This window comes from Urocitellus parryii, chromosome 15 (genome assembly GCF_045843805.1).
Source record: "Urocitellus parryii isolate mUroPar1 chromosome 15, mUroPar1.hap1, whole genome shotgun sequence".
NCBI classification, from domain to species: domain Eukaryota; kingdom Metazoa; phylum Chordata; class Mammalia; order Rodentia; family Sciuridae; genus Urocitellus; species Urocitellus parryii.
Genome location: NC_135545.1, coordinates 30,296,936 through 30,321,682, shown reverse-complemented (window position 1 = coordinate 30,321,682; position 24,747 = coordinate 30,296,936). Strand labels below are relative to the sequence as shown.

The window sequence follows — 24,747 nt, the reverse complement described above, 5'->3', positions numbered from 1 at the left end:
ATGATATGCAATGCAACAGTGTTTATAATAGCAAAAAACTATAAACTGCTTAATTGTTCATCACTAAGTATATAAAAAGAATGTAGATTATAAGCAAGTGGAATTCTGTATAGCAGCTAATATGAATGAATTAGATTTGAATTATAAATATGAATAAATCAAAATATATATTGAGTGAAAAATAACAAAATGATTAATAGAATATAGTACTACCAACAAAAGAAATCTAAGAGCAGAAAGTGATATGTTGCTTATGGAGGTACACATAACTTACAGAAAATACAAAAGCAGGTTTAGGAATGATGTAGCCAATATCAGGATAGTGGTTACCTCTAGGGAATGAAGGGAAGGAGAAGGGATTTGGCAGCTGGGGGCTTTACCTATATCTGAAATATTTTATTTCTTCAACAACAACAAAAAGGTTTGAATCAGATTTAGCAAAATGGTTAACATCTGTGTAATATGATGAATGCTTAAATATGCCAAATAATATTCTGTACTTTTCTCATGCTTGAAATGTTTCATAATTTTTAAAAATTAAATGCCTGTTCACTGTAGAAACTTAGAATAAAATTAAACTCACCTGTAATCTCACCATGGTTATTAGATTTAAATCTTACTGACTAAAAGCCAAGCATGGTGATACATGCCTGGAATCCCAGCTACTTGGGTGGCTGAGGATCACAAGTTCATAGGTCAACCAGGGCAACAAAGTGAGACCCCCATCTCAAAAAAAGTACAAAAAAAAAAATCTTACTGGCTGAAACAAGTTGCAAAACCTTTGTCATAGGCCATTCTCAGTTACACGATACTGTGTTTAAGTCTTGTCAGGTTGAATTAGTTTTCAGAAACCTAACAATCCAACTTCATTGTGGCTGCTCAGATGGTTGAAACTAAAGGAAGAATTCAGCACAGTACTCTGAAATGAAACATGAAATTTTTAAGCATGCCAACAATAAGCCTAAGTAAACACTATAGAAAAATATGACCTAAAATGTGAATTACCATCAGTCAGGAAGCAATAGTGGAATTGAGCCAAAATCATGAAAGCTGTAATTCACTTTTCTCTGTGAGTAATACAGGCTGTCATCACATTTCTGTATCATTCAATCACATAATGTGTAGTGTCCATCTATACAGACAACTAAAAATGAGTTGCATGCAGTTCTCATTTTGTCATTTCTATTACTTCTGTTCACCACAATCAAAATTTATAAATGCTCTTTTTACATCCTGTTGTTGACATCTTGTTAACTAGGGAAGCTAATGGGGCAATTGGTGAACAAAACAGAGTATTGAGAAGAAGCATCTTATCTAGTCACAAAGGTCCACACACTCACAGAAGAAACAGAAGAGGAGCAGCCTAAAGCCTCTGCTATCTGGCCAACTTGCTGTAACTGAAAGACTGATACATTGCAGGGGTATGAGCTGTCATGGTGCTCTAGAAATTCTGAACAGACATTGTAAGTCATCTATCTGAAAAGGCTTCGCTTCAGTCTTTGTCTTTTGAATCAGTGTAATATTTATTACCCCTTCTAATTCTCCTAATTGAACTTTTTCCCATTTTTTGTTGTGAAAAATCTCCAACATACTGAAAAGTATAAATAACATCTCAAGACCTGTGCTTGAGAAAGTTTTGTTCAATTAAAAATCTAGAACAGCACGATTTCTCTACATTTTGCAGTAGTTGACAAGACCCACTTTCCAAAACATAGCAGATATATAATTTTAAATGAGAAAGCACTAAAACTGCAGCTTCACATATTTCTGTCAATATACATAAGATATTCTGAAGATCTAGAAAATAATCAGCCTCCCCTATTTTACTGAACATTTATTGAGAGTCTACTACATGCTATATGCTGGGGAGGATGTTAAATGCCAGACGATGAGTAAGATATGGTCCTGCCCCACTGGAGCTCACAGACCATAGAGAGGGGCCAGTATGTAAAGATCCATGCAGTACAATGTGACTTGGAAGTGCAATGAGGGACCAAGGGAGAAAACAACCAACTGTGTGTGGTTCAGGACTTCATATGACTGAATTATGTCTGATGGAAAAGATGATTTCACACAGAATAAACAACAGATACAAAATTCAAGCAATACCAACAACATAGGTTTGAAGGAATGGCTATATTGTCGGATAATAGGATTTTTAAGCAGAAAAGTGATACCTGATTGATTTTTTAAAGACTTTCTTTTTTTAATTTTGTCATAGTTGTAGATGAACAGCATGGCTTTATTTATTCTTTTATGCAGTGCTAAGGATCAGTCCAGTGCCTCACAGGTGGTAGGCAAATGCTCTGCCACTGAGCTGCAACCCCAACCCCTGATTGATTTTTAAGGAGAAATTTTTACCATAATGAATGGTTGGGGCTGCAGGTGAGGGATTAGAGATAGGAGTGCCTCACCTCTCTGGGAGCGATGAAGTAGATGCAGTTACTTACTAAGTGTGTACTGCATGCCACACCAGTGACATAATAACCAGCCTAACAGCCCTTGCCATCACTAAGCTTATAGTCTGATACAACCATTAGCTTGCTTCCAGTTGTCAACAAATAATCTTCTATTCTAATTCCATCTAGTATCTCCTCCCTAATCTTCCAGATTTCTACTTTCTAATAGAAAGCTGTTCTATTGATTACCTCCCATAAGAACTTAACACAGTTTCTCTGGCAAAAGAAACCACATCTTGTTTTCTTTACATCTTCTAGAGCTGGCATTGTCTGAAATATCATAAGATTTCAACAATTCAATGAATCCTTGAGATATTTAGGAAGAGAACAGAAATGGGGGGCCTATAGGATGTAGTGGGTATGAAAAAAATAATGGAAATGGCTTCCAATCTTTTGGTCGTAGGTGACAACAAACAAAAAAACAATATAATCAGATGAGGTAGAAATATCAAAGGATGAGGGGAGAGGAGAGAATAAATTCATTTCTGAAATGCTAGACTGGAGGTGTCTGTGATGCAGTTGATGTACCTCTCAATCTTCAAATCTTCACATGTGATCCAGTTGAACTTCTGATTTACAGGGGCATGAAGACAACCCGAATTGTTTCATTGTTGAAAAATAAATTGTTTAATACTATTAACCGGAATTTATAATGTTTAAAAAATTATTTATTCAGAGCTTGCTCCCCTAAAAATATTCTACTTCAAAGGTATCCCTTTGGGGGCTTTTTGTTTATTTATTTCATTTTGGGGTGTTTTTTTTTCAGTATGGGGGATTGAATCCAGAAGTACTCTACTACTGAGCTATATCCCCAGCCTTTTTTATTTCTTATTTTAAAACAGGGTCTCACTAGTTGCCCAGGCTGACCTCCAATTTGTGATTCTCCTGCCTCAGCCTCCCAAGTAGCTAGGATTACATACTACATTGTTGTACCTCTACACCTGGCTGGATTTATTTAAAATAATTCAGATAGCATCAATTGAACAAAGAAATAATAACTTGAACTTCTGCCAGTAATATTGGTCAGAGAATTTAAAAGTCATATGATAGAAATAATGAGAGTAGGGGAATACCCAACAAAAGATAAAACTAAGCCAGAAAAGAAAATAGCAGTAAGAATTTTTAAAAATATAAAATTTTTATATTTCTTTGAAATATACTGTTTCCTTTTTTATGTTGTGATGTGGATTTTTTGTTTTTCTATTTGTTTTTCATTTTTTGTTTCCTCCCACCAACCCCCCTTGGGCTATGATTCAAATATCTGCTTTTATGTAGAATTATATTTTAAACTTTAAAGAGTTGCGTGTAGTCCTATTTGACAGCCTAAATTAGTTCTTACAATAATGCAAGCTTCCATATGGGATTGTATAGTTAATATATTATTAATAAAATAACCACTTAAATAAATTTGATTCCTCTGCTATTTTAAAATTCATTTGTCTCTCCATTTGGTTTTGTAATAAAAAACTATAAACTGCTATCTTCACAAAGTAGAAATAATGGTATATCTCTTTTTCCTTTTTATAGCTATTTACCTTTAATTCTCTTGTGCAGAAGCATGAATGTTTTATAAGATTTTATAACAATTCTAAGTTTGTCAAATTCCAAGTTATGTAAAAGACTTAATCGTGCATTGTGCTACACTTGGACTAGAATTATAAAATATATGTATGTGCAGTTATTTTCAAAACCACAATACATTTTTAGGAAAAAAAATCATTTAAAATATTTTCTTTACCATATAGTCTTCAGCGAGCAGAGAAGGGCTTTTCTGAAGTGAGATTAGACAATAGAGCCAACTTCATTTTTTATGCACGTGAACGAAGAGGGCTTGAGGTTATTAGTTGAAACCGAGTAACCTTTCCTGGCTTTCATCTCTTTCTTTTCAAATTTGAATATGAAAAGCATATTCAAGTCAAAGACCATCACTTTAATGACATTTGGCAGTCATTTGATTTATTAGGTTTTAGAAAAAATTTTCCTTTAAATATTTCATCATACTATGCTAATCCTAGTAATATTGCCAGCTGCAGCCTTGTACCTGTATTAGTGGAGACAGAATGGTGTGGAATTTTCTCTGTCATCCTAGTAAAATTTCCATGAATCTACTGAATAATAAAATAACCTTATTGAAATATTCAGATTTGAGTTTTTAGTTAAAGTGTCTTAGAATACATAATAAAAGAAAATGTCTTTTGAAAGAAGGGGGTAAAATTACTTCATCAAATATTGAGGGGGTTTGACAGCAATGGAAATTATTCTTTATGAGAATATTTTTACAATAAGATACTTATGCTTTTCAATTTGATTAATTATATGCTCTTAAATATCTCTGTAATCAGTATAGTCAATTTGCACACTGATGTACATTTAACAACTAATTTCCAAAAATTGGTTGTATTAACGGGTCTTATTTGGGGTTTTTTCATTGCTATTTGAAGTTATATAATTTATAATGGCATGTCTTTGAATTTACTAAAGAGGAATTTTGACAATACAAAGCCAGATTTTAAATTGTAGAAAACAAATTTCACTGAGGAGTTATTTTGGTGTGAACTAATTTTTAAATTGTTGTCTATTATTTGAAATCATTACTCAAGGAAAAAATTGTAACTCTCATCTAATGTCTGTGACACCAATATCTATTAAATGAGCATTGAAGGAAAAATTAAGCAAATATCATTTTAGTGGTTAATTCTGTGAATGTAAAATAAAAAATAAATTGTTAAGAAAATATGTATTAAATTAGATACAAAAATTTTCTTTTATTTGAAAATATATTACTTATTGTATAAAATATATTGTGGCAGAATATATGAGAATTAGCTGTAGTTTCTGCTGTAGCTAATGTAGATTCATATAGCTACATATATTAGCATAATAGTGATAAAGTGTTCAATAGGCTTTGATCTCTGAATAATTGAAACTTTCTCAGGTACTGTAGATTAAATAAAAGCAGTGATAAACATGTACTTTATTACATAGTTTGAAACAAAGCCAACTGATACTTGTCATTCTGAAAGCAATAGGAGATGAAGATCTCATAATCGTCACTCCTGATAGACTACTAGTGGGGTATTTATAGCCACAGATGTAAATCAGGAGACTATCGCCATGGCACTGTTAACTTCAAACCCTGGGGCATTAGAATCTCATTCTCTCTCTCTCTGTCGTGAATAATCTGTCATATGTAACATACAGTAGCATACAGTGCATTCCAGAAAAGAAACCATTGGCCTTTATATTTTATTTTAAATTGATAGTGGAAAAGAATAAATAATTTGTTCACTAGATTTTGTTTTCTTGTTGATTTTTGGTTTTGCTCTTTAAACAGCCATCAGAGAAAATTAGGATTGAGATCATAGCTTTAAAGCTTAATGATTCTCCAATAACCACAGATGACACTATCCAAAGGCTATTCATTGAGTGCCGATTCTACAGTCTCCCTGCTGAAGAGACGCCTGTGTCGCTTCCAAAACCCAAGAGCGGGCAGTGGGTCTACTATAACTATAGCAACGGTATGTATGCTTTATTTGTAATACAGACTCTTAGGTTTCTTATGTTGTCTATGAAGGGAATTAAAGAAACAAGCAGGAAGTTTAATTCTCTGCTCTTCCCATAAACTCATGGAATTCTTGTCAGGATAGATTTAAGAAAAGCTGAATCTGCAGCATAAGGGTAAAAAAATAAAGTTGAAGTACTACTAAAGAGAAAACCAACAATATTGGAAAATAGTGTGTCTAGCTGTCCCAGGTTTATACTGGGACAATACCAATAGGAAAATACCTTTGAAGTCTGCAGTTGAATGTGATAGAAAAACATGATTTTTCAAAGGAGGAAAGGTACTTGTTTTTTAATCATATCACTCAAATCATTCAGTGTCCTAACTTGTCCACCTTTCTGATCAGTATCATCACAGATGCTTTTATAATACATGACCTGCCCTTCCCAGTGCCTCATGTTCAGGATGTTAGCTGAGGGGAGCAGGGGTTCCTCCAGCGCTGTTTCCTCAGCGTCCCACACAGCCATGCATTGCAGCAGGCAGATTTTCTCTCTAGCACTTCAGCTCTCAGCCAGTTGACAGGTCAGTCTACTGGGCCTGCACAGATCAAGAGGCACCCTGTAAATTCTTAGATCAATCAACATTAAGGCGTTTTTAAGAGTACTACAGATCATCAGTGTACCATTAGAGAAATAAAATTAAACATCATACCAAACCACTGCAACTAAGGAGTCCTAAGTTAAAATGTGTTGTAAAGACAGAGTGTTGCTTTATCTTCAGCAAAACAGGTCATCTCGTGCTACTTAAACACTAATACTTTCTCTCACCAGTCTTAGAAATTGCATTCTAAGAAATATGTGTAATCATGCTGCTGTATCACCCTGTGCTTACCTGGTTTTTTGTTGGTGGTGTGTTTTGTACAGCATTTTTAGAAATGTGTTCATTGCTTGAGACAGTAATCTTGAGTATCCAAAGATCCGGTCTAGCCCTCCTGCTATCCACAAATCTTACTAATTATATGAATTTAAGCAAGATGTTTAAATTTCGTGATTCCTCATTTTCTTATCTAAAAAAATGAAGTGTTTTCTGAGCTCAAATTCTATAACTCTGTAATAATAGGTGGCTTGAGAAATCACATGGGAAATAAGTAGCGTGGTTAGGACCAGAATCTGCTTCCTCCTTCCTTTCATTCCCTGGATACAAAAGAAACATTTCCAAACATCTTTTCTCAGGCTTCCTAGAGATCCTTAATTGCCAAATATCAGAAAAGTAAACCATATCAAAATATTATTAGGTAAGGAATACTGTTCAGTTGTCTATTTTAAAGGAAGACATCCCAAGAAAAGAGAAAACTTATTTGGCTTTTGTATTATTATTTGTAAATATCAACAGTAGAATGTTTAGTTGGACTGGTAACAGAGTTGTTTTTTGGAAATTGATTGTACATTGAGAAACTTGGCCACGTAGCAGAACAGATGTTTCCATTTGTATAAAGAACAATGCAAAAGTCCTTCTTTGGATCAAGCCTGTGGTACATGCTCAAAGTGTCCTGAATTGGGTACACTCTCACATGACTACCTAATCTGAGAGTTTTGTTGTTGTTGTTGTTGTTGTTGTTGTTTGGTTGTATTCAGCTTGTTTCCTTTACTACTAGGTCCCTTACTATCTAATTGATATTTAAAGAGTTTCATATGTTTCTAGTGAATTCACCATTCCTTAGCAAAAAAAAACCAATGATCTATTAGAAATTAATTCACCAGAGTATTCACTATACTTTTCTTCAGCTTCTATTCTTAATAATGACATTTGACTATGTAGAATTTTTAATATTAATTGGAGAGAATTTTAAGGTTATTTAACTAGGTGAAGGGGGAAAGGAATGTATTCTACTTAGAAGCAAAATAATACTGCTTTATATCCGTTTTACCTGAGAAAATGACATCCTAGGTCATCAGCAAGTTTGAGAAACTAGTATTAACCTTGCTGAAGGTTTTATTTTATTTTCCATTTAAGTATGACACAATGAAAATGTTTATTTTAAGTTATTATATGCTCATTGCTGTCATGAAGATTCAAGGGAAATCTCAGATCTTTGGTTGATAAGCAACTATTTCATCTAATATTGTGATGATTTACCCTTCATTTGTTCCTTGGTGTAGAAGGTCAATATAATGTAGCTTTAAGTCTTCTATATCTCATTAAATGTTAATGAAAGTAATTTTGTGTCCAAACTGACTTTTTAATTCAAATGGAAAATCGGGAGGACAGTTAGTACATGCTGTGTCCTGTCTGATCATCATACCAACAAAGAGGTTAGCTGAACCTAGCCATGATTCCACCCTAAGAGATGTAGACTAGTGATCCCCAGGATTATTAATAATCAGACTTAGTCTTTATTGAGAAGTATTAATACCAGTTCCACCTACTCAAAACTATATATATATATATATATATATTCTACAACATCACATGGTACCCCATAAAGATATATAACTTTTATCAATTAAAACCCATGTATTAAAAAATCTCTCACTTCTGCTTGGAGAAATCCTTATATTCTCTATCAATGTCATATGCCAGAAGAAATGCAGATGGTTTAATTATAAAAGGTTGATAATTTTGAATCTTAGATAAGTTTTGCATTAAAGTATTCTCATCCCTGTAATCGTTATCATTGCCAAATTCTTCCTCCCATTAGTAACAAAATCTGATGCTCTACATCCTTTTCATCTTCTGAATTAAATTTTAATTGTTCCAAAAGATAGACTGTTCAATCCTCGGAGACTAAGGGCACAGATCTGTATAAGTCTCATAAAAACTCTGGACGATTTCATTAATCTTTTTTCTTCCCACTGTCAGTTCCCTAGAAGGCTTTATTCAGCCCAGACAGCATTCTTCAGACCTACCATTAATCTTTTCTCCCCAAAACTATTTTCTTGCTTTCTCAGCATTCTCTGAGCAAAATTTTCGAGCCCAATAAAATACAAGTGTTTTGTTCTTACTACCAATGTCTAGCAAGTGATTTCAACTTTAGTTTTTCTAGTTTTGAGTAGGTGGAACTGGTATTAGTACTTCTCAATAAAGACTGAGTCTGATTATTAATAATCCTGGGGATCACTAGTCTACATCTCTTAGGGTAGAATCATGGCTAGGTTCAGCTAACCTCTTTGTTGGTATGATGATCAGACAGGACACAGCATATACTAACCGTCCTCCCGATTTTCCATTTGAATTAAAAAGTCAGTTTGGACACAAAATTACTTTCATTAACATTTAATAAGATTTAGAAGACTTAAAGCTATATTATATTGACCTTCTACACCAAGGAACAAGTGAAGGGTAAATGTTGTAGTGTATATATCTTTATATAGATATAGATATATACATTGTATAATGTTCAAATCAGAAAAACCTTATGTATCTTCTCCAACATTTATAATTTTCTTGTGGTGAAAACATTCAAAATCCTTTCCTCTAGCTTTTTGGAAATATACAGTATATTATCAATATCTATATTCATTCTACTGTGCAGTAGAACAGCAGAACTTGTTTCTCTTATTTAACTATAATTTAGTACCCACTGATCAACTTTCCACATTCCTAATTCCCTTTGACTGTCTCAAGCCTCTAGTAACCACTATTCTACTCTCAACTTATGTAAAAATTAGCTTTTTTAGATTCTACATGAGTGAAGGCATGCAGAATTTATCTTTTTGGTAACTGGCTTATTCACTTAATGATTTCCAGTTCCATTCATATTGTCAAAAATGACAAGGGTTTGTCCTTACATTCCATTGCATAGGAGGGTTATGTTCTTAATGATAGACAATTGAAGATCAACTCAAGTATTTAGACTACTGGTTTGTATCCTTTCTGAGACATATGCTTTCATTAAGTTTATATCAAAGTCTAGCAAGTTCTAGCCAGGCAAAGTGGCACAGGCCTATAGTCCAAGCCAGTCTCAACAAATAGAACTTCATCAACTTAGCAAGACCCTGTCTTGAAGTAAAATAAAGAAGACTGGGGATGTAGTTCAATGGTAGAACAACCCTGGCTGGGTTCAATCCCCAGTACAAAAAAAAAAAGAACTAGCAAGTCCTAAATAAATGTGAAAATGTGATTTTTAATAGAAATGAAAGTTAAGTAGCTTAGCTTTTGGAAAGTTCTTATACTTTTAATAATTACCAGAATCTCCTTTTAAAGGATGTATTTGAAGTCTTAAAATTGTAAAAATTTAGATATTCAGAACAGGAAATTAATTATGGTGAAGCATGGTGCTCATTGGATCACAGGATCATGACCTAATCACAGGTAGCAAAGTGTCCCTGTTTTCCATAGTCTTCAACACAAGCTATTCAGTATTTTCCGATCCCACTTAAAAATTTGTCAAACAAATGTCAGGCTAAACAGTGCTTCTCAATGTGTGGTGCCTGACCAGCAGTAACAGGAGCTAGGCACTTATTAGAATCGTACATTCAGAGGCTCTACCTCAGGCCTGTTGAAACAGGAACTCTAAGGATACAGTTCAGTAACTGCACTTCAACAAGATCTCCAAGGAATTGTGATGCACACTAAAGGTTTGGGCTAAATTAAGAAGCTAGTGTATGCTTGTACAAGCAGAAGTGCCTTACTTCTACTTTGGTAGACTTTTGGAGAAATAAGCTTACTATCAAAAAACTAGAATTTTTTTTCAAAAAGAAATGTTTTAAGAAGTTTTAAGTCTAACTATCTAGATTAAGTGTTTAAAATATCTCACTTTTATGAAAGAGTGAAAGGAAAAAAAATGAGGTCACTTCTCTTGATACAGTTATAGTACTCTCTCCCACTCCCACTTTGTGCTTTTAACAAAATGCCCACATCTTAAAAAGCAGGATGAGTTTGGGCTTCATATGGAAGTAGAAATACTAGCATGGAGATTAAGAAAGTAGGCTGGGGGACTGACATTGCCAAATTCAAATTCTGACTCTGCCTCTTTATAACTTGGGTATCTTGGACAAATTCCTAATCTTCTCTGAGTCTCTTTAATCATCTGTAAAATGTGGATCAGCATGGTTCCCAGCCCATGTGATTGCAGTAAAAGTATATAGTACCTAATACCTAAGTATCAGTCAATAAATTCTAGCTACCATTATTTTTAACTTTAAGAGAATAGAAAATATAGTATACTGGCCACTTGAATGAAGTAGAAGCACAAGGAATCCCCAACTACATCATTTTTATTGTTTGTTTGGTTTTTTAACCAATTTATACAGTGAAGTTTTTTTCCTTAAGAAAAGATTATATAAAGTTTCACCATATGGTTTGGCAATTCCACTTCTGGGAAAATACTAAAACAAATTGATGGAGCAAGGATGCAAAGAGATGTTTATTTGGTTTTTTGTTTGAATGTTTGTTTTGGTTGTTGTTTGGTGATTTATATTTGACCCTTTTTTATTTTCCACATTTTACATTGGTACATTATAGTTGTACATAATGATGGGATTTGTTGTTGCATAATTGTATGTGCACACATTGTACAAATATAATTTGACCAATAACACTCCCCAGCACTTCCCCCACCCCCATCTTCCACCTCTTGGTCCCTTCCTTCTACAAATCTCCCTTTCATGTTGGGAGATTCACACCACCTTTCTTTTTCTTTTTGTTCTCTAGCTTCCTCATAGGAAAGAGACATGTGACCCTTGACCTTCTGAGGCAAACATATTTGTACACTTCTGCTCACAGGTGCACTATTCACAGTAGCCAAAAGCTAGAAATAAACCAGATGTCTATTACAAGATGAATACATAAACAAAATGTATGGTGTATGCAGACAATGGAAAATCATTCAGTCTTTTTTTGGTGGGGTGTACCAGGGATTGAACTCTGCGGCACTTGACCACTAAGTCATATCCCCAGCCCTATTTTATATTTTTTTTAGAGACAGGGTCTCTCAGAGTTGCTTAGCACCTCACTTTTGCTGAGGCTGGCTTTGAACTGGTGATCCTCCTGCCTCAGCCCCCTGGGAATACAGGGGTGTTCCACTGAGCCCGGTTTACTCAGTCTTAAAAAGAAATAAATTTGATATATGCTACAGCATTAATGCTAAGTGAAATAGCCAGATACAAAAGATAAATAATTTATGATTCCAATTAATGGAAATACCAATATTAGTCAAATTCATTAAAAAGGAAAGGAGTGGTTGTTGGTGGCTAGGAGAGAGAGGAATGAGAAATTGTTGTTTAATAGGTACAGAGTTCCCAGTTTGAGATGATGAAAAAATTCTGGAGCTGGATTGTGGTTGGTGATGGTTGCAGCTAGAAGGTAAACGTAACTCATGCTACTGAATTGAGCATTTAAAAATGGTTAATGTTAAATATATTTTACCACAATTTTTTTAAGTTTTAAGCCATTGAAATTCATCAAAAGTGTCTAGGTTTGATTGAAAGACCTTTTATTTATGGTGGATGTTGATACTCAGTCTTTTTTCCCCCTTTTTAATCACTGTGATTGCCCTTGTCTTCAAATGATATAAACTAGTATGACATAAAAGCCTTATAACTCTGAAGTAAAAAAGGATATCACATACTACTTCTTGAAATAGTGATCAACAGCAAAAACTGACAAACAAAAAATCCCATTTGAAAAAAAAAAAAAAGTTGCTATTTAGCAAGGTCTACCAGCATCTTGTAAAAATGAAATACCTCCCAGCATTAGTGAAACTTGTCTGTTAATAAGACTTTTTGGCCTTGATAAGTAAAACAAAATTCTCTGAACTTTTGTCTTTATTGATTTCTGTTAATCCCAGTGAACTATAAAAAACTATAAAAAATGTGACTATATGGTCACATTTACTGATATGATGTCATGCTAAAACCAATGCGCCAGGACTCACTGTTTGGCCTTTGTTCTCCAGATTTGATTACTAACCTGTGTGTCAGTGATTCTCCTTTCTCTTAAACCACTCACCCACCCCTACACAGACGTCTTTATGTCTCCCACTCCACGTTCCTACCTTGGTACTGGACACATCTTCAGCCCTCAGTTAGTATTTGCTCAACTGAGCCAATTAAAATAGTTGATATTATCATAATTTGGAATGGAATTGAAATTGTCCAGGGAAACACTTCCAATATGGAATTTGTTTGTTCCTGGCAGAGCCTGAGGAAAACTGGCTTTAGAATTGTCATAGTATTCTTCACCCTATGTGCACTTTTGATCAGGGATAATCTCTAAATTGAGATCTGGTCATGGGGGAGCCTTTACATCCAACTTGGCAGCTGAAAAAGAAATGTCTTCAGAAGCTAAGCACGGCTGAAAGTCTGCCTGGCTGAGAAAAAATAATCGGTGAAAATTGGAGTGTTCACACTCTACAATGCCACTTCCCAAGTGCAGAGCTTGCCTGCAGTGTCAAGTGCTTACCGCCTCCTTCCTGGTGGACTTTAGATCAGTGATCTAATCTCACGTTGCAGCTAAGTGGAACCTGGCCACCTTCCTGAATGCCAGCATGTACCTTAAAAACCAAAGACAACTTGGCACCCTAAAAAGCCTCTCCCCTTCCTCCACTCTTCTCTCCTGTACCCTCCACCCACACACCAGCACACGTCAGCCGTGGGTTTCCTCAGCCCGGTACACTAGATGCCTCTTTTATTGCATGTTGTGGCAGGAGAGGAGGATTAAATTACTGAGGCTGTCAGAAAGGACAAGCACTCTGCCATACATTATCATTATCACTCGCTTCTTGGGTGAAAGAAAATGCAGTAAATCCCTCAAATACAAAGCAATAAAGACCGCTGGCTTTTACTGTCATGACTGCCAGTGCCATTAACAGGCAGTGACAGTGATGTGGCGCTCTTAGATGTTGCTTGTATCTTTTCTGACAGTGTGCACATAAACCTGCCAGTGACATGACATCGGATCACATGACTATTCAGACTTGATTCTGGTTTCTGGAGCTGTTTTCTTTTCCCAGGTATACAAGCAAGGTGGCATAACTTGTGTCTTTAAAAACAGGTATTTATAAAAATACAGAATGTCCTAATGTAGCATATTCCTGAGTGACTTCTTCTTGTGCATTTTTTTTCTTTTGATATAGTGATCTACGTGGATGAGGAAAACAACCAAGCAAAGAGAGACATCTTAAAAGCTATACTACAAAACCAAGAAATGCCTAATAGAAGGTATATTTAAGAAGTTTGAATTATCTTATGTTTTATATAAAGTAGATCTCTTTAGCATGATGTGGTTTAAAAAAGGGAAGGAGGCAAAGATGAGAAATCAGAACATATGGGTTCTCTGACTCACTCTGTGTGCTTGAGTGGAGTTCATGACTTCTCTGGGTCTCTTATCTCCCTGGGTCTCTTATCTCCAGTGGCCCTGCCTATCAGACAGACTGACCAACTGTGGGGATGCCAAGTGCTTTGAAGACCAGAACGCTGTGTAGTGTGTAGAAAGTATCACGTTGCCGTTCAAGTGTAACTGTAAAGGACTCAGCGGGTTGAAGGAAACACCACAGGCTGGGGTTTGAATTTCTGTTCCATCACCTACTTGCTGTCTGACCTTGGACAAATTACTCAGCCTCCTGTGCTTAATTCTCTTCATCTGTAAAATGGAGATGATGATGATGCTGTCTAGGGTTGCTATGAGGACTAGATGGGATGTGTGCAACACGGATAGAACAGCACCTGACACACAGTACACAGTGAATGTCCACTGCCTTCATTGTTAAGCAGTAGCATTTTGAACAGCTCATCAGCTTTTCAGACTGACTTGAATCTTACTATCTTATTTAATAATTCATATTATTTTCCAGATGCCTTTTTTTATTTGAATAGGACACTTTGCAAATCTGATTAGTAGAGTAAATAAATCCTTTTCATAAGGAAAAGGCTGATCTTAAGAAGTTAATATTTTCTGGGTGAGCTCTATCCATGTCAGCCCCTGAGCTGTTTCACCAGTGTTTTTCTGGCTCCTATCCCTTGGCCTGGGTAGACCCTTTATCAGTCCATTCTCCTCTTTTCCTTGCCTTTGTGACCCCGAGATTCCATAGCCTCAAAAATGATGCTCATCTGAGAAAGAGAAAGTGAATGTTAAAGATGCTATGTTCGGGGCTGGGGTTGTGGCTCAGTGGTAGCGCACTTGCCTGGCATGTGTGAGGCACTGGGTTTGATCCTGAGCACCACATATAAATAAATAAAATAAAGGTCCATTGAATTAAAAAAAAAAACGACGCTATGTTCTTCAAAAGAGCTTCCAATCTAGTATTTTCTCTTCTGTTTCAAGAAGACAGACTGGAATTCTTAGCTCTCGGGATCTAAGAGTACCTTTCTTGTTGGCTTCTTGAAATACGAGGTTCCACTTTGTCCAGGATTCTAATCACTCCAGTTTGACTTGTCTAATTCCCATTTTTCAGCTTTTTTCAATACCCCCCATAAACCCCCAGTCTCCCAGAGGTATCCCAGCAGGTCACCAACCTCACTTTGCTCTCCCCCAGGTCCACAAGGCAGCTAAGCCAACAAGCCCAGCCATCACTGATAGGGTGGAGCTCTGTCCCCATGTGCCAGTCCTGGACCAGGCTTAGTCCCTTGTCTTCTCTGTGTCCTTATTGTTTCTGGAATGATAGAGCATGTTGTAAGTGACACTACTCCTTAAGGGAAAATGACTTTGTTTCTTCAGACATGTGGGAGGTTTTTAATTATTTTTAAAAGGCAGATACTTTCCTTTCAAACCTGCCTTTGCTCAGAAGACCCACTTGTTTATACCATAATAGGTAAAAAGAAAAAAGTCCATAATAACTGTGATGACGCCCCCTGCTTCTCTAAGAAATGTCCAAACACCTCGCCACAGAGACATAAGCCTTTGTGTTCTTTTTTAGCAAAACTGAGAGAGGTGTCACAGGTGCCAAGGGACTGATCCTGAGCTCACAACTGTTGTGTGAGCACTTGGAGTGCTGACCTTCCTGGGAGAGGATGGCCTCTACCCTCCTAAGGAAAATAAGAGTGACATTTAGTTTTTCCAGGGCCAAAGCCCATTATTGTTCCAGTGCATGTTCTCAACTTTTCTAAGTACTCAGAGGTCATGTTACTTCACATTACTTCAAGTAGCTCCAGGTTTGTGATGGCTCACTCCCTCCGACTGCAGCCCTGGTCCAAACTGGTAGTAACTTACAAAGCCACAGTAAGAGAAGTCTTCCAGTCCTTCTGGACATGTCTAAACTTCGAGACATTGCACAAGTTGTTTATAGCACCTTTCACACTGCCCTGCACTATAATTGGAATTTACAAGTGACACCTTGAAAGAGAGGTCACATATGGAGATGGGACTTGAGAATGATTTACTTGAACTTATTGGTTTGACACTGATTCAGTTCTTTTAGTTTTTCTCTGTAGCAGTATTTTATCGAGCAGATCCACCACTGAGGAAGACAGGCTATGATAACAAGTAAACAAGTAAACCAAGTACATATTGTGACAATCAGTAACAGAAAATTTTAAAATTAAATGCTAAGAGAAAATGACAGTGATGGCAAATCCAAAGAGGTGACATTCAAGATGATTTAGGAAGGGTGAGAAGACCCAGTTACTGCACAAGAGCCCAGGAAGAACCATCCCAGGCCAAGGGGATTCCAGGCAGGAAGTAACATGCAGTGGGCATCCTAGGACCAGGAGGACAGTTAGCAAGGCTGTTCTCTGTCAAGAGAGTCTCAGGAGGGAGAGGAGGAGCAGCTGGGGAGCACGATGCGCTCACCTCCACTGGGGACTGCCATCTGCTCCACTTATGTGCACAGCCAGGTCCTCAGCCTGGGAGCCTCTTGGGGACGCAGAACAGGTCTTGCCTCTTTGTTCTGGCAGAGCAGAGGTAAGATGTAAGGTGTCTGTGTGCACACAGTGTGGCCAAACTGTTTTTACCTTTAAGATTGTTCCAGTGAACTTTCCTCCTTTTTGAGCTTAACTTTGCTATCTTATTTTGCTCTCTATATAAAGGCAGAAATGTTTCATTTTTACACTTCTAGCCCTTTCTCTAGAATTGGGAACATTTTCTTTTTTCTCATTTTCTCTCAGATTTCTCTATTTTCTGTTCAACAGAGGTAATAGCCTGCATTTGTAAAGTGGTGTAGATATAATTCTTAAATGTGAGGTTAAATTTTATCAGATATAAAGATATATGAAATAACCAGCCATGGTGGCACATGATTGTTATCTCAGAGACTGAGGAGGCTGACCAGCCTCAGCAACTTGGACCCTAAGCAATTTAGCAAGACCCTGACTCAAAAATTAAAAGGATGATGGATGTGGCTATAGTAAAACAACCCTGGTTTAAAATTCTTAATACCAAAAAATAAGGAAATAAAATTTTTGTTAAAGATACTTAAAATACATGAAAACAGCACAACATTCCTGCAATCTTGGTAGCTTCTGTCTCTGCGTAAGTTTGTGTTGTAAAATCTGTATCAGTTGTCATTTCTAATTCCTTGCCTTCCAATCACATTCATTTTAGGGCAAATTCTGTGATCTTCAGTCATTTTGTTTAAATGAGTGATATAGCCAATGTATAATTTGGAAATCTGACTAACGTTTTAATTTAAACAAGCTTTTCTCATGCCAACTCCTTTCTCTTCCCTACAAATATAGAAGCTAAAGCTGCTCTGCTAGATTTTAAATAGGAATAATAAAAGAACAAACATTTATCCAGTGTTTACTATGTTTCAATCACAGTTTACTCATATCTTCTCATCTATCCTCCAAGAACCCTACAAAATAGGTATAATTATCCCCATTACACAACTAAAGAAACTGAAATCAGAGATTAAATAATTTGTCCAAAGTCACACAGTAGAAAAGCAGGAATGTGAACCAAGAATGGGTGCCCTAAACCATGCCATCTTATTAATCCCTCTATTTTATATATTATATAAAATATACATTTTACCCACTTGGAAAGCCTGGGTCTGTACTCTTCATAGTCATTGTGTGAATAAGTGTTAACTTTGATTGTGACTTAAGGATTTCTATTTTCTAATCAAAACATTGCTAGCTAAAAACAGGAACTTCATAAAGGAATGAAAAGCTGAATGTTTATCTTCGGGAAATTGGTTGAAAATATTGTCATGTTTACCTATAAGCATTTGGAAAGGATTTTATTTGTATTTTTCAAGGCATGATTTCTCAGAGACTTGGATTTTTATGTTTCTTGTTTTGTTTCTGATTTGGGATAGATACATTTCGAAAGTTTAAGATGGTAAAGTTTACAAGCATCCGTGGTTTAAGCGATGCTGCCAAGACATATCAAAAGAGTACTTAACTGTAAATTCCTGTCATTTGGTCAATCCAAGTGTGTTTGGCCTCAACACAAGCCACTAATTCAAATCAGTTCCATCAGAACCCTACAATTATGTGTCTAAAAGTAAAATAAAACTTGGATTCTATGATGGTAAGTCAAGAGATTGCTAAGTAATACAAACATTTGATATAGCTGTTGGGCAGAGCTACAACATTTATCTAACATGGTTCAGAGTGTTGCCCAGGGAGCATGATCCCTACATTTTGTAGAACACACACAATTGGTTAAATTACTTAGTACCAACTCCAGAGGTTGTGCATTGCTAAAGAAAATGGGACATTTTTTTTTTCTGTAGAAAATGCTGATCATGTAACCTCATGGTCTTTATTCACTTCATCCTTTTAGTCTTAAAAGTTAAGATACCAAAACATTATCAGACCCAGGCACAGTGGCACATGCCTGTAAGCAACTCAGGAAGCTGAGGCATAAAGATTGTAAATTATGAAGCCAGACTCAGCAATTTAGTAAGGCCCTAAGCAAGACCCTGTCTCAAACTTTTTTTAAAAGGGGTAGGGGTAGGGGTAGGGGGTGGGAATATGTAGCTCAGTGATAAAGCACCCTGGGTTCAATACCCTGTACCAAAATATATACACACATATATATGATTAGACGTTGCAGAATAGACCAAACATCCCGTCTTTCTCTTTGTCTTAGATTCTAGAGATAAATGCCATTTAGTGCTTAGAAAGTGGATTAACGTTCAGTTGAAGGTTAGGTATACTATAACAATTCTAATAGTTCATTTAAGAACTTAACTAACCTGCTGTAACTTTCTTTTATTGAGATCATTGGAAATGTCTGGATTTCATACCTAGTGGCAGTTTTGTTTCTTAGAGACTTCTCACTTGGAGGTGATTTTCTCTGTCCTCTGTCCTCAGTGTTCGTTTCACCGTTGTCACCGACCCCCCAGAGGATGAGCAGGATCTGGAGTGTGAGGACATCGGCGTTGCTCATGTTGACCTCGCTGACATGTTTCAGAAAGGGAGAGACATCATTGAGCAAAATATCGATGGTATGAGTGGAAGTGTTGCTCAGTTTGCACAAGCAACAACTGCTAAAGTCCAAACTCTTTATTAAAACCTCTGTGCTGGCTACAAGGAAGCTGAGTCACATCAACTGAGTCCTTTGCAACTCCAACTAATGTCCCCCTATATCCCTCCCCTTGCCCTCGCCCTCTGCTTTCCTTTAAACTGATAGAAATTTTAAAATAATTATTACACAAGGAAGTATTCACTTTTTTAGTATGGGGTGAGAAGGTGAAAAAAGTTGAGTTTCGTTGTTGCTGCTGATATTGTTCATGGAAGTCTCATGTCAGCTACGGCACTTCAGCCTTAAGAGTGATTAAGGTAGTCTCTTTCTCGAGTTTTCTCTGTAATTCAATGTTACAGCCCAGTGATTTAGTCCCTCTAGCAACCAAGTAGGTTTGCTCACTCATTCCCCACCAGGATTCAACAGAAGTAGGGGCTTCCTGACAAAATCTGCTCTCTCAAGTTGTCATTTCACCAGGTATGACACCCAACAGTGCTTAATTCCTACCTTCTCTTCCTATATGACATGCTGACAACATGCTGGAAGAATTGTACTTTATGAATCAGACTTTTACGAAGAGACTAGAGCTGTAGCTCACTGATAGAGTGCTACCAGTGGTTAGAGCCCCAGCAATGCAATTTTAAAAAATAAATAAATAAGTAGTTAACAGACTTTTGACAGTCATAGTCAGAGAAGGCCTGAGCTATTTACAATAAATGGAGAAATTCCCAAAAAATAAAAATAAAAAGTAAAGATTGATTCCAATCTCATTTGTTAAGTTAGAACTGTCTCTGAAAAGATGTCCCTAGCTTGTTTACTTCCTGGCTCATGCATTCAGCATACACGTAATTGAGCACCTCTTAAGTTCCATGCATTGGTTCCTACATGGAGCTGCTTGTCCTGGATATGTGTCAAGTGCTCAAAAGTTAGAATTTATCCAAATAACAAACCAAATTCATCAAATAACAAGATTGGAAGACTGTTCTAGGAAATCCCTCCGAAGTATACATTGCTAACCTTTGGCAGTTGCTCATAACTTTGGCTCTGAAGAAAAAGAGGAGAGGAATAAAGTATTTATCCCAATCCCATTAAGGATTCACAGGATCAAGGGAGTCAGACAAAAGTGACTAAAACTATCTCTGCTTTATATTCTTGATCTCTGTTTTTCCAATCGATTGTGTTTAGCAACCCACCTTCTCTTCCTGTGAGACAAGTGACAAAAATGGACTGACACAGTGATTGTTATGACCACATTTTGGGAACAAGCCGAAAGATTGGGTACTGGGTCAGGTCAGGATCTTAATGCCTTGTCATCTGTCACTTAGAAGTGAGCAGTCCCAAAGGAGAGGTGAAAACTCGGGAGAGTGAGCTGGGACCATTTGTGCCACTGTGCTCCCAGCTGCTCTTTCTCCACCTAAGCCCTCGTGTGCTAAGTTTAGCTTGAAGGCCTCCTTACAGATTTTCTTGAAATTAAAATACACTCAGAGCTGAATGTAGTGGCACAGTCTGAGGACCCAGCTATAAGGAGGCTGGGGCAGGAGAATGACTTGAATCCAAGAGTTCAAGGCCAGCCTGGGCAGCGCAGCAAAATCCCATCTCTTAAAACAAACGCACGCGCGTGTGAACACACACACACACACACACACATGTCGGGCACAGGAGTACACGTCTATAATCCCAGCTACCTGAGAGGCTAAGGCAGGAGGATCACAAATTCAAAACCAGTCTGGGCAATTTAGTGAGATGTTATCTCAAAATAAAAAGGGTTGGGATGTAGCTTAATAGAACCCTGTTGGGTTTGATTCCAAATACTGCAGAAACACACGTACAAGCAGTTATTAAAGTTCAAGGAATATAAACAGGAAGTACAAAGACTCATAAGTGTTGTGAAACTTACAAAGTCTAGGATTCTGGCCTTGGACTACTAGGTCATTGTCCACAGAGTGTTGAATCAGCATCCTACAGGGTCAAGCTTGGAGAAGTCCAGTGGCCTACTTTTGGGCACCACTCAAAGCAGTGGTCCCTCTGCTGAGAAAAGCCAGTATACATTCAAAAAGTTCCTGGGCCTTTGGAGCCATTCCATAGACTTAAGATTGCTGGGCCTACCGATTTGGCTTTTCCTAAATTCATGTAGAATATACTTTAAATGAAATGTTTTCTTTGGAAAGGTAAATAACCAGTTCAAATCACAATCATGTGACCTCTTTACAGTGGTTTGCATTCTGAAATTTGTTATTATACTGGACATTAAAACAGATCTACTTTGTCATCATATTTTAGTCCTTTTTAGACCTTTCATTTCTTACTAGCTTAGAAATTTCGATTCTGTGTGGGAATCATCCAGAAGCTTTTTCACTAGGTGAACTTTAGGGTTAGATCGTTAGTTTGAGCTCCACAAACAGTATGTACATGCAACATATCTAAATTGCACATCTTCAAAGAGAAGCTTTATGTTTTAGATTTCTGAGATGCCAGTGAATTTTAGGCTTTTACAAGAGCTCTTTTCATCTTCTCAACTACTGTTTCAGCTACTTCTCTCAAGAAACATCTGATGAATGACACTAACACTTTTCTGCTCTTTTCTCCCTAGTTTTTGATGCACGAGCAGATGGTGTAGGTATTGGCAAGCTCAAGGTAACAGTTGAAGCTCTCCATGCCCTACAGTCTGTCTACAAGCAATGCAAAGGACTAGGAGTCTTAAAAGGACCTGCTCCAGAGGCATCTCCTACTTCTGAGTAAATGCTCACTTGAAGTTTCTGGATGAGATTGTGTGTAATTACTCTGGTTTGTATAATCTATAATTCATGGGGAGCAGGGAAGCAGGAATCCTGGGTTTGAAATGTTCAAGTTTTGTATAGTTTTTCATTTGTTTATTTTGCTATTCCCTCTTTCCCCTGACTGCTGCCCCTCAGGACTTCAGTTCTCCACAATGGGCAGCACCTTCTCAATAATTTATACCTCATGATAGCATGAGAAAGCCTATTTGCATTTTCAACATTTTCTTATGAAGAACTGAAATGCAATTCCCATTTTTATTTTTAATAAGCAAAAACATAAATCTTAGAAAACCTATGAAAGAGAAGATACTTTTATGTTATCCCTAATCGTCCCACTAAATGGAATGCTTATGATTAGCCTCATTAAGAGTTTTATACTGTGAAGATTTTATTAGAAGCAATATATGAAAATTACTTGGATTAATGTGTTAATCTTTCTCTTTAAAATGCTAATATCCATTTTATGCACATTAAAGCTCAGTATGCATTTTCTTTGATGCATGCAGTTTCTATCAATTAAATATAAAGAAGGAGACTTGGCACTAACTTACTAAATTACTGCAAGTTTTTTGTTTTTCTTTCTTAAAAATTATAGTTCTTCCTATTTGTATTATTTTCATGTATTCGTATTGGGTGATAGGGGACCCAGGGATGTATGTGTATAAAGAAAAATGATGGATAGATGGATGTGAAATTTACACTTTGAAAACTTAGCTCATGACATAGAAATTATTTAAAGTGTGACTCAAATTCCGATATGCTTAGTTAGACCTGAAAGGAGTATCTTTTTATCATTTTTTAAATTTACATCAAGCTTAGACAATGCTGGGGTGTATCTGGATAACCAGATCCTCAAAAAGCAGCTCAGAAAGTTAATTTTCTAGCTTTTACCCAATCTCACTGAAGGATTTAATTGATATTTTTAATGGAGCTGTGAATCAATGCTGCAAAGGAATTGTCTCTAGAGGTCTAGGATATAATGCATTTCATTTTTTAATTTACTTTTTATTTGTCATTTTCTTCAAAGGATTTTTATAGGCTGTGGGTTTTCACTGTTTGCAAACAGGCTATGTTCCTTCTTAAGCATATGTAAAGTATTCAGGGAGATAAGTAATTTATTAAAATCTACCTAATTTGCCGTGATATATTAAATCTCTGCTTCAGTGATCACAGACCATTTCATTTAGAGAATTAGGCATTCCCTCTTTGTGTGATTAAAGCTCTGGAAAATGAGTTCTTTGCTCCTATTTGTGAACATTCAAAGCCTGCTAATGGCAAGAAGATGGAATAGATTATGAGACAATTCATTACAGTTCAACAGGAAAAAAAAAGCAGCTATAATGCAAAAATGCAAGTATGAATATCTGCATATAGTTTGAACCATCTGTGCTCTAATGGCTTCAATAATGACTCTCGTCTTTAGGAGGCTTTGAAATGACATCCGTACAATATTAATTTGTTGATGTACATTGCGGGACCAGTAGAGTATGATCTGACCACAGAAATCTATAAATTCTGTCTCTACCATTGAGCCTCCCTGTCCTGGGGCCTGCCATCTCCAAGGAGAAGCTTGTTCTCATCAAACTCTGCAAATCTTCCTAACAGCTCATTCCTCTGGAACCTTCTAGAGACCACAAACATCTGCAGACAAAACCTCTCCAATCCTAGTAAACAACCACATGTTTGTTGTCACTTCAGCTGGCTCTGAGCTCATCTTTTTGGCCTCTCTTTCTAGCTTTCTTTGGCTTTATGCAGTTACAGTGTCATTAAGGCCCATAATATTCCCTCCAGTAATTTAAAACAGCCAGATTATACCCTGGGATTAACTGAGTGGTTTTTGAGACATTTATTGTGGTATTCTCCCAGGAGGTTTGTATTATTGTTTTAAAATGTTACATCCCAAACTAAATACCCTTTCTATAGGGAAAAGAACTGGATTGCACTGACTTCTTAGGATCTTCAAGTAAAGAGGGGAAGTTTTTATTAGGAAACTTCTGAGAGCTATTCATCGGTACAGAATGTATGTCTCAGATAAGATTAGAGAAGTAGCCATGTTTCTGTTGTGTTCATGTATACTAGAATATAATATCAAAGACTTCTCTTCTGGTTTTAAAATACTCAGCTTCAATTCTTGCACACTTTCACAACATTCATTTTCACACACAATGGCTGCTGACACATTTCAAAGTATGTCAGTAGTATTGAGTGCTATCATATATGGAAGTCCCTTGGGATATTTTTGTGTTTGTCTTGTGTTAACCAGAGTTCACTGAAAAGTTCATACCTTTTGGGTTCACAAATGATGGTTTTCTCTCAGTGAGCCAAGCATGATCCATTAAGTGTGACTAGGGTGAGGGGCTGTCAGGAATGGCCTTGCCACACAGACACTCCAGTTCAAGGTGAGGCTTGGATGAACTTAACAGCTTTTAGTGTAACTATGCAGTACACTCAGCACTTTTTGGGGCGGTAATGCTTTTAGTTTGGAAATATAAATAGAGATGTGATGTGGTATGTGGGAGAGTGTATTTTACATGTTTTTTTGCCTACTGTAGTAGAAATGTCAAATTCCCAGCCACTGTCATGAAAAGCAGTTGACAAAAATAAGTCTTATGGTTTACAGTGTGGTTTACGTAGAGAACATTTCTCTTCACTCTCAGTTTCA

At 36.6% G+C, this 24,747-nt stretch overlaps 1 protein-coding gene across 1 annotated transcript in view; it reads left to right on the top strand.

The window, feature by feature from the left end:
* Rpgrip1l (RPGRIP1 like) overlaps positions 1–22,047 on the top strand; it is an 80,833-nt gene extending 58,786 nt beyond the window's left edge. The window contains exons 17-20 of the mRNA XM_077792821.1: positions 5,794–5,977; positions 14,036–14,120; positions 19,158–19,291; positions 21,899–22,047. Of these exons, the coding sequence (XP_077648947.1) occupies positions 5,794–5,977; positions 14,036–14,120; positions 19,158–19,291; positions 21,899–22,047 (552 nt within the window). The remainder of the gene's footprint in view (positions 1–5,793; positions 5,978–14,035; positions 14,121–19,157; positions 19,292–21,898) is intronic.
* The last annotated feature ends 2,700 nt before the right edge of the window (positions 22,048–24,747 follow it).